General features: G+C 38.4%; 3 protein-coding genes and 1 non-coding gene across 5 annotated transcripts in view; 2 read left to right on the top strand and 2 right to left on the bottom strand.

Moving 5' to 3' along the window:
- The first annotated feature begins 604 nt into the window (after window positions 1–604).
- Window positions 605–1,713, top strand: LOC134212663 (L-xylulose reductase). The gene is made up of 3 exons (XM_062690708.1): window positions 605–808; window positions 870–1,122; window positions 1,182–1,713. The coding sequence occupies exons 1-3, from the start codon at window positions 757–759 to the stop codon at window positions 1,603–1,605; spliced, it is 729 nt and encodes a 242-aa protein (XP_062546692.1). The 5' UTR covers window positions 605–756; the 3' UTR covers window positions 1,606–1,713.
- Window positions 1,714–6,629, bottom strand: LOC134212664 (FUN14 domain-containing protein 2). 2 transcript variants are annotated; one of them, XM_062690709.1, is made up of 4 exons: window positions 6,412–6,628; window positions 3,783–3,930; window positions 3,520–3,715; window positions 1,714–2,633 (listed from the first exon to the last, which is right to left on the bottom strand). In XM_062690709.1, the coding sequence occupies exons 2-4, from the start codon at window positions 3,926–3,928 to the stop codon at window positions 2,451–2,453; spliced, it is 525 nt and encodes a 174-aa protein (XP_062546693.1). In that variant the 5' UTR covers window positions 3,929–3,930; window positions 6,412–6,628; the 3' UTR covers window positions 1,714–2,450. The 2 variants fall into 2 exon arrangements, with proteins under 2 accessions (XP_062546693.1, XP_062546694.1); XM_062690710.1 differs by lacking the exon at window positions 1,714–2,633 and adding an exon at window positions 2,983–3,374 and having other exon boundaries at window positions 6,412–6,629.
- Window positions 6,630–8,782: 2,153 nt separating this feature from the next.
- The window catches only part of LOC134212668 (histone demethylase UTY), a 235,730-nt gene continuing 229,312 nt past the window's right edge, over window positions 8,783–15,200 (top strand). The window contains exons 1-4 of the mRNA XM_062690716.1: window positions 8,783–9,063; window positions 9,166–9,232; window positions 10,086–10,512; window positions 10,585–10,693. Coding sequence (XP_062546700.1) covers window positions 9,002–9,063; window positions 9,166–9,232; window positions 10,086–10,512; window positions 10,585–10,693 — 665 coding nt within the window. The 5' untranslated portion in view covers window positions 8,783–9,001. The remainder of the gene's footprint in view (window positions 9,064–9,165; window positions 9,233–10,085; window positions 10,513–10,584; window positions 10,694–15,200) is intronic.
- On the bottom strand, window positions 11,231–11,302 carry Trnae-uuc (transfer RNA glutamic acid (anticodon UUC)). Its single transcript has one exon. It is a non-coding gene; the product is annotated as a tRNA-Glu (tRNA).

Below are 15,200 nucleotides of genomic sequence, written 5' to 3'. Positions count from 1 at the left end.
TAATGAAAAAAGTTTTGTCGAATAAACAATTTGTTTTACATTGGCAATTTGAAGTAGTCTAGTTTATGCATGGTACTTTGTTCATTTGTATTGCACTTTTATTATAGTGATACTGCACTGTTGGACGTTAGAAAACGAAATCTGAAAATGCCATTATGCGCAAAGTCATGTTCGAGCTCCAACATTTTGCGCCACGGCAAGTGCTGGCAGCGTTTGTTTACGAATGTAACAGCGTTGCTAAATCGTCTGGAAAAGTATTCGCACATCTCTTAATATAGGATCCCTATTACATACTTCTCAAAAAAGGTCCGGATGATCGCGCTCTTTATTCGTGTTAGTATCTTTGAATAATGATGTAAACAAAAATCAGCTGAACTAAAAAACATCTTTTCAAAGAAGATCCATTAATATTACGTCTTAATACAAAAAATGGTAATTTTCAACCTCATTTCGCTTATAATGTCACATGTGAATTTAAAATACACCGTCTCCTATTTCTGGAAAAAGCTCGTACACATTCATATGTGGAGAACATTCATCATTTTTATGCGCCAGTCTAATTGCTATATGCATGTGTGTTATAGGTGTTATATGTTTATAGAACCAGCCGGCTTGATAAGATTATTCAAATTATCTCAAGTCGAGTAGTGAATGATCATATCCCATCTTTGCATACCTAGCTAAAGTTGCATTCATTTACGCGAGAGGAAATAAACGTTGTCTAGCGTTATCTAAAACACCTTAAAAGTTGTAAAAATGGAACTGTCTGTTAGGAATAAGAAAATAGTTGTTACTGGAGCGGGACAAGGTAAAATTTATAAGATGGAATTTAAAATATCATAATTAGTAGGTACTCATTTGACCTACAGGTATTGGGAATGAGTTGTGCAAAACGCTTGTTGGAATTGGCGCAAGGGTGATTGCGGTTTCTCGATCACTGGGTCCGTTGGAAGCCCTTCAAAAGGAATGCCCTTCTGTGGAGATCATTCAGGTGGATCTGAGCGATTGGAATGCCACCAGATCAGCATTAGGGAAAATCGATCAGGTTGATGGGCTGGTTAATAACGCGGGAATCGCCGTCATAAACTCATATGACGAACTAACCGAGAAGGACTTTGATGAGTATGCCTTAATAAGAGTTTTATAATTTTTGTATATCAAGACAACTTTCTCATTTGCAGTACATTTAATATCAACATCAAAGCTGCGTTCAACGTGTGCCAAATTGTGATTCCCAAGATGGGTCCCGGATCGAGTATCGTCAACGTGTCTTCCTTGGCTGGATTGAAATCGTTCCAGGGGCATTGCGTGTATTCAATGACCAAAGCGGCGATGGACTCCATGACGAAAAGCTTAGCCTTGGAATTGGGTCCGCGGAAAATTCGCGTAAACAGTGTCAACCCGACGGTTATTTTAACTCGGATGGGACGCGACAACTGGAGCGATCCAGCTAAGGCCGGTCCACTGCTGGCGAAAATCCCTGCCGGGCGGTTCGGTGAAGTTAGCGAAGTTGTGGAGCCGATCGTTTTCCTGTTGAGCGAAAAATCGGCGTATATTAATGGACATTGTATGCCATTAGAGGGTGGTTATTTGGTGGGAAACTGATACCCATCATTCTTATTCAAGTAATTTGAATTTGGTATACATATACTTCGAAAATAGTCAACGATTAAGAAAAGGATTGGGTAAAATAAATACAGTTCTCTCATAAAATATGTTTCATTGTTTAAACTTTATTACAAATAGGATGCTTAAATTCGAAACAAATACATACAGTTTTGGCTTAAACTAGTTCATACAGAGATGTTGAATCTCAACTCGAGCACTTTGTATTTTGCGAATACCTAGATGCATGAAAACAATGTGACTGACTTCGGCTACACGGCACTGGAAACTGATCTATAACTTTAATGCTTTTATGCTGTGCCTAATATGCATAAGTACTTGTGATTGCGATTTATGATGTCAGAAATTACAGCTGTGTGTTTAAAAAACAAAATCGATGCTAATCTCTATATTAGTGTAACATGTGCGTACTTTCCATTTTTCAAATAATTCCTAAAATTGAACTTATTAGCGCTTACTTGAACGAAAGAGGTAACATAATGACTCGAGTTGAAAACGCTTATCTATAGAGTAAATGAGATGAAACCAAAGGAAAAGATTCTCCATCCAGTGTTCAAAATCACAGCTTAGTTCAATTCAAATGTGACCGTTAAGCAAATAAAGTCTCGTTCCAAAATTCAAGGTCTTTTCGCTATAACCGATTATAATGATTAGAGATGACTTTGGTTAGCACATGTCTGCCTTCCGCTTGTGATGACCATCGTTCTCCGTGATGCGCACAGCGAAACGTTACGTTGGTGTGTTGTTCGTTTTGGGATGATGTTTTGCTGGATTGTGAAGACCGCTTGGTTCGGCGAATGCCGATGCCAGCCCTATTGACGCTTTTAGGCAGTGCCCACACCGAGAGCTACACCGGCTGCAAAGGCACATACGAATATATGCAGATCGTTGATCTTGCAACCGGTGTCGTCCCCGATCAGGTTGGTGTACCATTTCTGGGCTTTCTTGGTCTTCTTTTTTAGTGTGTCTTCGGCTTGGTTCAGCTTGCGATCTACGAAGCGTTCGGCCTGCAATAGACATTTGTAATTTGTGAAATAGCTGTTGATAAGATATGCGAGAATATATGACGACTAGTCAGAGCGAATGCAATAACACAGGTTAACAAGATTTCTTCTAGTAAAAATTTAATTTAAACTAGAAGTAATGTACTCGGCGTTAAGTTTTGTCATTAAACAGGAATGTAACTGTATATTAAAAATTAAAATATTCATTGCCATTTGGTAAGTCCACTTTGTGAGACATGAACCCATGTATTTTTCAAAACAAATTATTCATAGTTTTGTATGCATTATTGTATGAGATGGTGGCGGATATGCGAATAAATAGGCGAAATTCTGTAAAAAGATATGTTAAAATAATGTTGTTTATTGTACCATCAAGGACTAATCATAGCGACTGGCGTATGGGCATTAATAATACATTGAAAGACCTTATAACAAATAGATCTATTGCTACCCTCTGGGTATTAAATTATTTTATATTTCACGTACTCAATTTTGCATTCGAAAGAAGCCCAAGGACCAATTCGACAAATGAAGATCTGATTATCTTTGCATTGACATTCGAGGATATCTTGACGGTTGTTGTCCAAGAGTAATTAACTCGGAATTTGGCTGACTTGTCTTGTAGGTTCTTTTGGAGTGACAGCCGAGGTGCCTGGGAAAATTCTATGAAGAAGCCATACCAATCAGGAATCCACCAAGGAAACCAGTGGCCAGATAAGTATTGTCTTTGGCGACCTTCAGCACCTGGAAATAGGATGAGCACGGTGTTTGAATCGCGTGAAAACGCTTCTCTGAAGATACATTTGTCTGAGTTTGATTTTAATAAGAAGCTTGTGATGACGAAATGGGAACAATGGGATTGATAAAAAAATGAACTAACAATGCTTACCTTATCAGCCCAACTTGGTCCCTGTCCGGTAACGGCTTCCTCAACTTTGTCAGTCACCTTGTCGACCTTTTTGTGGATCTTATTCCAATCGATCTGAATGTAGCCTTGTTGGTTGGCAATCTGCAGCAGGATTATTCCACCACCAACGGCAATTGCTGCCAATTTTCCAACCTTCATTGTAATGTAGCCGGTGGCCCTAAAAACATGTTTAGGATATATTGCTGTTAATCAAATCTGTTTTAGCAAAACATTGTAACAATTACCATCCACTTCCGGCACCGATGAGGATTTGTTTGGTCGCCGATTTCTTGCTGACATCGCCAACAAAGCGATCCAATATTCCAGCTGCTTCACTCATGTTGATGATTTCCTTGTTTGTTTCGTCTTTCTTGATTTTTCTATCGCTCATACCTAGGACGAAAAAAAGAGAGTTAAATTGTTAAATTAATTTCATATTCTCCAGTTTTGAGTGCTTTTTTTCAGAAAACCGTCAATCCAAAATCCAGAAAATCAATTAAATCTGGATTAAATTAAAGGGAAATCGCCTTCAATCGATATTCGATTTGATAGTAGTTTGCATATTTTATTAACAATTTCTTATGTTTACGTAAATGTTTTGAGCTATTATGATTGTTTAATACCGGGCATTGCAAAAACTTGTTACAATGGTTTCAACCTGCAGGAAGCAAAGAGAGAAGTTATCGACAATTCTCTTTGTTTAGTTACGCACCTATGATCCAGATTCGTGGAAGAGATAGTAGGAACTCTGATAAACCAGCGTCGGATCTAATTCATCAAATCTGGACAACGGAACATTACTCCAGTGTTTCGTTCTGTAAATTTCTAAGCGATAATAAATGATTTGACACCAGGTCTCTAATTAGATAAGCATGGTGAATAAACGTGTTCGATTGCCTCAACATTTTGTGTTCAATTCTTGTTAAGAAAATTATTTTGAGCTTTTTAGCTGAATATCTTCACTTGTCATAAGACGAGTTTGTACCATCCCATTTAATTCCACCACTTAATTGTACCTCAACCGTAAGGTCGTCTTCAGTGACTCGTACTTGACTCGACTAAGTCGAGTCGGTCGAAATAAGTATCTGTCAAGGTACAATCAAGTAGTGGAATTAAATGGAACGGTACAAACTCGTCTTATGACAAGTGAGTTCAATTCTTGGTCAGCTTTAGAATCTTGTAAATGGGAAGATCCATAAAGTACGTCACGCAAAATTTGTCAATTTTCAACCCCCCTCTCCCCTTCGTCACACTTTTTGTATTAAACCTCTAAATTTTTTGTATGAGTCGTCACGCTGCTCCGAACCCCCCTCCCCCCTAGGCGCGTGACGTACTTTGTGGATGGCCCCTAAGTGGAATTTTTTTAGCTTCATTGGGCATGAGGTTTTCTAGTATGTACTTGTCAACATTCATGCAATTGTAGCATTTGTGTACGAGAATTATAGCAAAAACATATTTTTAAGGTTCTAACTACCAAAAAATCGAAACTGCATGGTGATGGACTTTCAAACTTGTAGAGGAACAGCACTATCATCATACGGTCGCATATGCTCCTGGACTTTGCGGACGACATCGACCTTATTGAAATCGATCGCAGGGCAGTAGTGGAGCCGTTTCCCTAACCTCAATCTACCTGTGCACTGTGGACTTAAATTTAAGGAATTAGTGTGCGGAAATGCATAGAATAACTAGATTTTGATTAGTTTAAACGACTCTGATAATTTTATTTTTCCTTTGGGCTGTCAAAATATCAAAATTTTCATTTTTCGGGTCAGTGCACAGGTAAAAAGTGAGGTTACGCGACGCCACTGAGTGGAGGCTTTTGTCTTACTTAAGTTTCTCGTAAAAATAAAAGACGTATTATTGCTACTGCCGATATGCCCTTCTTCGGATAACGCAATCAGCTTAGTTCCCGCAACATGCAGACGAAAGCGAAATTTGCTCTGTATTTGTGACGCAGAAGCACACATCACGAGCTGTTTTATCAAGTGTACAAAGAAGAAATTATTGTGAATCGTATAAAATACGGCTGACTTCAGTGGGCTAGTCATTTAGTGCGAATGTCGGAATAAAGAAAGAATAACGAAAACAATATCCAACCGATGAAAGGCCACGAACACGCTGTGAGATAGCTCAAGAACACCAAGTAGTGGGCAGCCACCCTAAGGAAGTCTTTACCCTGAGGTTTATACACCCCAAATTTTCAGTCCAGAAATGTCAATCAGGATAAGTTGGGATCACATTAGACATCATACTTCTATACTTCATTTTTATGACATAAAAATAATTATCAAGATATATTTTGCTCTTGTTTTCAAAAGAAGTGAGTTTAATAAAGACAATTACAATTAAAAAATATAGTTCTTTTATAGATAACATTCGCAACCTGATCAGGAAGTAGGATATGCGATCTGTCTAGAATTTTGATATCATTGAAAAAAAAATCATCAGCTGATGTCATCCTCGTTCAGGCTACATCAATTCTGATTTTGATTTTATAATTCCTTCCTAAAATACAACATGACTCATCCCACAGGATCCCTATTTCGAAATTCTATTTTAAATTCGCTTCAATGATGCCAAATTTTATCAGTGTCTTGAATTTATTCCCCATTTTCTCTGGATAACAAGATTACATAATCCTATTTTATCTACTTTCGTGCCAAAACTCGCTATCTGCCAGCCAGAACAGCCTCAATCTACAATGCGGGTATTATTTTTTTGCGAAAACCTATTCAATTTTATCTCACTATCACGAGAATCGAAATCAAAAACTATGCGTGATCGATGACGGTGCTAAACTTTGCTCTCGGAATCCATCTCCCCCCAATCGCCCAACCGAGCAAAACGAAACGCAATAGAAAAGCAACTTACCTTTCACGGAAAACGGATGTTTGGAACGCTTCTTGATGGCGGAACAGCGTTTACACTTCCAGAATTTTAGCTTTTCCACAATGTTTCACTGAAATTTACGGACCGAAAGAAGAGTTTTTTCCTGCTTGGAAAGAGTTTCCGTCCGACCACTTTCGATTTTTCGTTTCTTTTTGCTCCACGAAAGGGTTGCTTCGTTTTCGTGATGGCTTCTTTGTGTTGATTATCTGTCAATGAAGCAGGTGATCGATGAGGCCAAATGCATGTGTATTTGTAGGCGAGGAAAGCGTTATATCTGTTATACTACAGTAAGACCTCCATATGTCACAATAAGGCATTTTATAAGACATTCGCTAATGACGCCCCGCATGATAATGGACCATACAAAGACCGCATCTGTTATAATTGAAGAGAATAAGTGTTATTGTAGCGATGGTCTCACTGCAGTAATAAAAATCCACACATTTCTATTGGCAAAAATCTAAAGAAATTTACAAATAAATTTCATGTGTGCGTTAAGAACCACCCGCTATAGGAGAATCCACATATGGGTTCTTTCACAAATTACGTAACGCTGTAGGGGGACGGAGGGGGTTAAGCCGAGCGTTACGATTCATACACTACAAAAATTCCACACATTTTTATTGGCAAAAATCCATTAATTTAATTCATGATTCTAATTAGTGTACACATAACCATTCTCCACGCGAAGTACAAATATAATCTATAATCAAATAAAATGTATGTGTGGTCTCTAATATGCAGTTATTGAATTTAAGTGTGGGTACAAATTGCATATATTTGGGTCGCCAAATTGCAAAAAATTATGTGTGCGACAAATATATTCAATATAAAGATTTTTTTCGGTGTACAAAAAAATTGAACCTTCCATACAAAAAATGTTACGTGGGGGAGGGTGGGGGTCCAAAATCACCAAATTTAGCGTTACGTAATTTTAGAAAGAACCATATAAAGGTTATTAGATAATAAGGGTTATGTGTGTTTCCACATAAATTATTTGTCTTTTATTTCACGGTGAAAAGCTTGAGTAGAAATAAAAAAAAATCCTGCTCTTTTATTGTTGTGGATATTTTTAATTAACAAGCTACAATCATTGGTGTTGTTGACGATTGTTGACATCTCATGCAACTGACAGCGGTCTATCTGCACAGTGTGCCCGGGACATGGTGGCTATGTTTAGGCTAAGGGAGTTAGATAGGGATGTCTATAGCCTGGACGAAAGTAACAAGCAGGGTTCGGATTTCTCACTCACTCACGCGATAACTGATCACTCCACCATGCATTTTATCCTGATAAATTACTGTGCGATAAACTCCGGCACAAGCGATGGTGCGAAAAATTGTTATCCTTCTTCCCATGTTTCGCGAAAATCAAATGTTGCTTACTTTGCCTCTCCAAGCAGATTGAATCTGACGATGTGCCACGATAAGCAAAAGGTTCAATATAGCAGTTTTTCCCTTCGCTTTCAATCAATTCATGTGGTGGCGTGGTTTTAGTGGGCGCTCTAAAAATTTTAAAATTGTTTTGGGTTCGAATCCCGTTGCGATCCTAAATTTTTGTAAATATGCTTGTAAAATTTATCTGATGAGGCGACGAGAAGGAAAATTTGTGGATTAAAATTAAATTATCCGGCGATCCGGCGCTCACGAATTTATCACCCGCCATTCTATCCGGATAAAAATGTTGTGTGAGAATACTTCCTCACAGGGGGACCATGAAAAATCACACTCCGCTAAATGGATTAATCGTAGGTTTTTATTCATATGAGTGAGAATTCCGAAGCCTGGTAACAAGGAAGCGTAAAGACTGATTTATACTAAGGACACACCTGTGGTACTTGTACCATGGTACAAGAGGACAAGAAAATTATTCCAAGACTATCTTTGATAAAGACAATAATCAGTACGGAACTCATTTCAAGATTCTTGTACCATGGTATTTGTACCACCAGTGTGTCATTAGTATTAAGAGAAGGTCTTATTTTTATTTGTAGCGTATAGGATAGTCGAATAATTTATTTTGCACCAAAATTCGTTGTGAAGTAAAACTTTTTAAAATCTTTAATAGCATGGAGTTAGGTGCTTGTATGATCCAACTTATTATCACATTTCCAAGAAATATCATGATTCTGTTATTAAATAGGATTTAAAAATACTGATTAGAACTTTCGGTAGGATTCTCTCGCATTAACACATATGTTACATACGACGTTTTGAAAATTTAGTCTTGAGTTAAAGTACTCAGAACGCAGCCAGAGTCCACTGCTCACATCTCTCGATGTATAACACTTTCTTTATTCGGGTTCTTTCGGCTGTCATGTTACGACAAACGTGTGTACGTGCGATCGTGCATGTTTGTGTTGGCGAAGCAGTTTTTCAGTTTTCCGCAGTGTTTTTCTTCATACGCGTATCGGGATTTTGTCGCGAGTTTTTCAGCAATTTCCTGCGAAACTGTGGCCAAAACGTTTTCGTTATCCGGTTCAGTCGTCGTCGTCGGTGTTCCGATAATGTGTTAACTTTCGCCGGGCGCGTCGGTTTTCGAATAACAATCTAGCGTCTCGTGAGGAAGTGCGATGATTTTGGACGAGATAAACATCTCCACACAGGAGCTTCAAGCGTTGGCTTTGCTCGACAGGTTTGTTATTCACTTGCAGTCCGACGACGATTTCCACCAGATGAAAAGTTCTGAGATTTGATACTAATGCTAATTACATTTAATCTTATTTTAAATTTCCAGCCGCCAGTATGGATTTCTCAAGCTGTCAGCACCGGAAAATGAAAAGAAAAAGGTTCTAGTCTTGAAGGTAATCGTCATCATCGCGGCATCAAATTCAGGGCTGGTAGCGACCAATGTTTTTGAAAACTTGACTTTTTCCTGCCCTTCACGCGTTTACCGTCTTATTTTTGCTAAACTAAATTAAGCATACAAATTTCGATAGTGGTATGCACGAAAAGTTGATTGGTACACACCCAATATTGTTTTACGCGGTTGGTATTCTTTAATTTCCTGGTTAACCTGATTTGTCACAGCTTTTTAAATACCACCTGAATTTTCTTAGTTTTTTTGTGATTTTTTCATGGGGTTAACTCATAGTTTCATTAACACTAAAGGTCTTAATAGACTAAAACCCACCCGTGTAAAAGAAGAACTGGGTGTAATCCAATCAACGCAGTTCGACAAATTACGATAGATTCCGCGTGGTGTATTTGTATGTGTTTACTTGGCCTTATCCTACGGGAAATTCTATTTCTTTTTTGAAAAATTGCTTTACGCAGTAGGGCGTTTGGTCCAAATGTTGATACTAATACTTCACGTGACTATTCTCATTTTTTAAGGTGAACAGTTTAGGGAAAATCGCCAAATGTTGAACGGCTAAAATTATTGCCTATTGTTGAACACCCATAAGAAATGCACGTGCGTTCAACGATAGGCCGTTCAACATTTGGATAATTAACCTACATTTTTTTTAAATTATCGTAATATCTATAGTTTTTCTGTGGTACGTATCTCCCGCGTAAAAAAATATTTAAGTGTATTGAAATTTTCTGAAATTCTCTTGATTTCCAACTTAATTAATTGATCATCAATCAATCGCTACCAGCCCTCCAAAATCAACTTCCGGTTTCTAACTCCCATTACTTGTTTTTGTGCCATAGGCTGTCAAGTACCTGGAGCGGATGCTGATCCAAGCTCAGAATCAGGAGGAGCAACAAAAATGCATAACGTCGTCAGACACGGCTGATGCCAAAGGTTCGTCCGATGCGGCCGTTAAAATCAAAACCGAATCCACTGCGTCCTCTGGAACCGCCGTCGAAGCGATGGCAGTGGACGAAACTCTCCCGGCGGACATCATGTCCGACGTGGAAATGAAAGATCTGTCCGAGAAGAGTGTAGTGAAGACCGAATCGGGAGAAGAAGATTCCAAAGTGTTGGTGAAAGGTGGTGGGAATGGGGGCGGTTCGGATGCCGCCGGGGATAATTCGGTGGACAGTGAACTGTCGGCGGTTAAGGATATCAATATCGATCCGAAAACGTACTGCAAGTTGGGTCATTTCCACCTGTTGCTGGAGGACTATGAAAAAGGTACGTATTGAGGATGCGTTGTAAAATGAAATGAGGTTCAAGGTTGATGCTAAAAATAATTTTCGATTTTAGCTCTGTCGGCTTATCAAAAGTTCTTCTCGCTAAAAAGTGACCATTGGAAGGACCCTTCGTTTCTGTACGGGATGGGGCTGGTGTACTTCCACTACAATGCATTCCGATGGTAAGTTCTATTTTTTTGTTATGTTGTTGGGATAACCAAATCTAAGCAACTCCTAGTTTTTTTAAAGATCCCACAGTGTAGATTTAGATATGGTGCATAAAATGTTTCATATACTGCCTGTCCCATATGGATAGGAAACCCAGCAAAGATGGGACAAATATGCGGTTATAGACAGTAAATTTAGAGTAGATCGGATTGGAATGGGTTTCAAATTTACATACCAATTTTTATTAGACTGAGTATTTTGTATGTCATACTCATTTGCAATAATTGCCTACCAGTAAAATGGAGCAATGACGGCAAGGTAACGATTCAGTCCATTTAAAACTCAATTTATCAGATATTAGATGTTTTGCTAATGATATTAAAATGAAGAGCAGGGAAAATATATAAACTTATGATAAGTTTGAATAAGGGAGAATCCATTCCATCCATTAAGTGTAAGACCGAGGCTTTGAGCGATCTTGTTCTAACCGTTTTTCGTTTCACATTAAATGTACAAGTTTTGTATATTTAAATAAAGTAAAAAAAAAAAATTTCCCATACCGGGAATCGAACCCGGGCCTTCTGGGTGAAAGCCAGATATCCTAGCCACTAGACCATATGGGATATGTTTACTAGGCGTTTACTTTCTATTGGCATCAATATACAGTCCTTAATAATTTGTTTGAAAATAGCTGAATTCTTGGGTACTATTGCAAAAGGGCGTACACAATCAGTTTTTATTTCTGCTGCTCGGCAAAAATCAGCACAGCCGTGTGCTTAGCATAATAAAAACTGATATAGGTATCCCGTCAAAAATAACTTTTGTTAGCTGATTTACGGCTATTTTTTTTTGCAGATTTTCAGCAACTTTGAGAAATCTCAGCAAAACATGTTTGCTGGGGCTCGGCTGTGCGAATCTCGGTAAAAGTTTAACAATATGCTGAGATCCCGGTAACAAAAATTAAGTTTTTAAAATCACAAAATGTAAACAAACCCGTTTTGATCAGCATATGGCATTAATTCTTCAAAAAATGTGCGATCTTCAAAACTACGCGGTAATACCCGAGCAGAGAATGAAAACAAACTGGAAACTTATTTTGATACTTTCATTTTCAAGTTTTGGTGACCCTGTGGTCGAGTTCATAATAATCACATCAAAAATAATAACTAAATGTAATATAAAGATTAACAAAATATTTGATAACACTGAAAGCAGAATAAAACTATTTAGGGTAAAGTGCCCAATAGTGGACTCCCAACCAATAGTGGACCCTCCAGCCGTTTTTGCATTATTACAGCACAATGTGAATATTTTGCACTGAAATTCCATCGGGAGAACCTACCTTACAGTCCTATCATTTCTCGCTTAACTTTTCAAAAGGACCTAAGTAACATTTTTTCCATGAATTAATTTGAATAGCGCAATCAACAGAACAACATGAAAGCTTTTGATCGCAGTAGTCAAATTAATTCATGAAAAAAATGTTACATAGGTTTTTTGAAAAGTTAAGCGAGATTTCATCTGGGGGGTCACAATAGGGAAGAAGAACGTGTGTGAATGAAGTGTCGACTATAGGGAAGCGATTTCTTATTATGGATTTCCTTATGGGGTCTACTATAGGGCGAATTAAGTCAGACTTCAAAATGTTAATTTCAAAGAAAAATGTTTTGTATTTGAGTGTTTTGTGTATGTATCGTGAAGAGGAATCCCTAAACGATTTCGAATTGGCTGATGACGTTGCCCTCCTCGCGCAACGGCGCTCTGATATGCAGAGTAAGCTCAACGACCTTGCCGAGCGCTCCTCTTCGGCAGGTTTAGTCATCAACGTCAACAAAACAAAATCGTTGGATGTAAACACGGTGACTCCTTCGCCGGGCAACCAGTGGAGAATGTTGAAAGCTTCCAATCCAATATCTTGGTAGCCAAATAGCGTCAGACGGCGGTACCAAGATCAACATAGGCGCACGGATCAAGAAAGCAAGGGCTGCCTTTGCGAGTTTAAGAAATATCTGGAAAAACAGGCAGATAAGTGAACGCACCAAAATACGAATATTCAACTCTAACGTAAAATCTGTGCTGTTATACGCTAGCGAAACATGGTGTGTATCAGTGGAGAACACTCAACGGCTGCAGGTGTTCATTAACAGATGCCTGCGGTATATAACTCGGACATGGTGGCCTCACAACTGGATCTCAAACAACGAGCTCCATCGTCGTTGTCACCAGAGGCCGATAGCAACAGAAATTCGGGATCGGAAGTGGGGCTGGGTCGGCCACACTCTACGTAGGGGCGGAAACGAAATCTGTAAACAAGCATTAGACTGGAACCCAGCGAGACATCGCAGCAGAGGCAGACCCAGAGGCTCATGGCGGCGAAGCCTCAATAAAGAAATAAAAGAAGTCGACCGAAATCTAACCTGGCAACAGGTTAAAGCGATAGCCGGGCAACGCTCAGGATGGAGATCTTTCAAGTCGACCCTTTGCACCACCGGAGGTGTACAGGATCCATAAGTAAGTAAGTAACGTGAAGAGGAGATGCAGAACTTGTTATTAGATACCAAGCAGAATTATTATGTTGAAAATGTCTACTCCTTATGACAGAAAAGCGAAATTCCGCTACTAGGGGGTCCACTATTGGGCATTTTACCCTATGTAATAAAGCATTTTTCTTCTAATTTACACAATGAGTATTGATATTCGGACCATGTAGTATTATCAAATTATCAGCAAGTGTTTATTAGTTTTCATTTAGTTATTTACTAAACTGCCGTTATATGCATAACTGTCCCATGTACATAGGAAATACCAGCAAACATGGGACAAATATGCGTATGACGGCAGTAAACGCCTTGTTACCATCAATGATTTTGAGCATTTTGGAACAGCCATCGTTAAGCCTATAAAAAGAATGACTAGTCAATCAAGGTGCAAAATGGATCACACACATCTAATCTTTCGAAATGTGGTGCATTTCGAGCAAGTTAAACATAATAAGTGTGATTTATCTCAGGCGCGTCTCGTGGACTTTTGGTACACCTGTTCTACCATCCTGGTATAAAAAAATACAGGTATACCTCGATTATATGGACCCTCGATTATATGGACTTTTTACCTCGATTATATGGACTTTTTTTCCGCTCAATTTTTTTTCTTTTCTAGTGGTTTTAAAAATCTTTTGAATATTCTTCGTCATATTTTACATTAATTCCATATTTATTAAGGTACATTGGGACAAAAAAGTCAGAAAGGGATGCTTTCGAAGTTATATATGATAAAACCGCACACTATGGATTAAGACAGATCACAGGATCGGCTGACTAGATTGATTTACCAATTTTCCGTTGCAAATTCCATTGCATTTGTGTATTTTTAATCAACAAATACCACGGCCACGTCCTTACAAATAGGTGTGGTATCGTTCCGTGTATTTGAAGTGATCTCTGTTATATTAAAACTTGATGTCAATTGCCAGTCTGAGAAGCGAGTGATGAGATGAGATGTTCATATTTAGCTGTTAGATCTTCGCTAACAAACCATTTACTACCCTTGGTGCGTGAGTTAAGTCTAGGGAATGGAATTGTGCAAAGGGCGGATGGCGCATTAACATTCAGCAAAGACCAAGACTGATTTTGTTTAGCAGTCTTCCCAGAATACTGGAAAGGCTTATTTCAATGGCTACTATACTGCCGTTATACGCATAATTGTGCCATGTATATAGGGAATTCCAGCAAACATGGGACAAATATGCTTATGACGGCAGTATATTAGGTATCAAACCTGCCATTAACTTTTCTGGACGAAATTAATTACTATTTGAACCGTAAAAAATTGAAAAATCATCGATTTCAAATACATCTTATTAAATATCCCGGTATTTATATTCGGTCGTATGTTTGTTAAGTATCTGAATGTAAGTTGTCAGTTCTCAAATGATTTGCTGCTTAAAGAAGGTTAACAATGATGCAGGTAGCAAGACTTTGAATTATTTAAATTTTATGATGAATTTTAATTGATTGAATTAGGACGATATAAATATAATTAAAGACGCAAAAGGAAGCTCCCGAACATTTTTTTTCCTGTTCGGGTGTGCCACTGCGACCAATTATTAGATCTATTGTAGCGTTCCCGTATCCTTAGTGTTTAAGTGCATGTCGAATTACACCAGTGCTATTGAGAAGCAATGCAGTATCGGTTTCGATAAAGTTGTTGTTTTGTTTTGTCAAGACCACCATGACAAGGTCCCGCTATTTAGACCCTTCATAGAGAGCAATCCCATTGAAGGTGCGCCCCTGATCAATAGAAAATCAATCCTTTCTAGAGAAAACAGAACAGTAATACTGTTTTTGGCCATGCATCGGGGCCCTAGCCACATCCTTGTCTTGCTTCTAGAAAATCACAAGTAAAACTCTTAAAACCCGGGATTTAGCTCTGTCTACAAGACCATTTCAAGCAAGAGAATTTGTTCAGTAATAAGAACTTCCGTGTGTTCCTCTCAGTACCATTGTTCACCAGTTCAAGAAG

The sequence above is a fragment of the Armigeres subalbatus genome, chromosome 2, assembly GCF_024139115.2.
Source record: "Armigeres subalbatus isolate Guangzhou_Male chromosome 2, GZ_Asu_2, whole genome shotgun sequence".
Taxonomy (NCBI): domain Eukaryota; kingdom Metazoa; phylum Arthropoda; class Insecta; order Diptera; family Culicidae; genus Armigeres; species Armigeres subalbatus.
The sequence above is the reverse complement of the archived record's forward strand: the minus strand, read 5'-3'. Positions and strand labels throughout refer to the sequence as shown.

What these genes read in the sequence shown, in the direction of transcription:
- LOC134212663 (XM_062690708.1), top strand. Translation starts at nt 757, where the DNA reads ATGGAACTGTCTGTTAGGAATAAGAAAATAGTTGTTACTGGAGCGGGA. An exon ending in TGTTACTGGAGCGGGACAAG is followed by an intron (nt 809 to 869) that starts GTAAAATTTATA and finishes TTTGACCTACAG; the next exon opens with GTATTGGGAATGAGTTGTGC. An exon ending in ACCGAGAAGGACTTTGATGA is followed by an intron (nt 1,123 to 1,181) that starts GTATGCCTTAAT and finishes TCTCATTTGCAG; the next exon opens with TACATTTAATATCAACATCA.
- LOC134212664 (XM_062690709.1), bottom strand. Translation starts at nt 3,928, where the DNA reads ATGAGCGATAGAAAAATCAAGAAAGACGAAACAAACAAGGAAATCATC. An exon ending in ATCGGTGCCGGAAGTGGATG is followed by an intron (nt 3,716 to 3,782) that starts GTAATTGTTACA and finishes ACATGTTTTTAG; the next exon opens with GGCCACCGGCTACATTACAA. An exon ending in GACCAAGTTGGGCTGATAAG is followed by an intron (nt 2,634 to 3,519) that starts GTAAGCATTGTT and finishes TGTCTATTGCAG; the next exon opens with GCCGAACGCTTCGTAGATCG.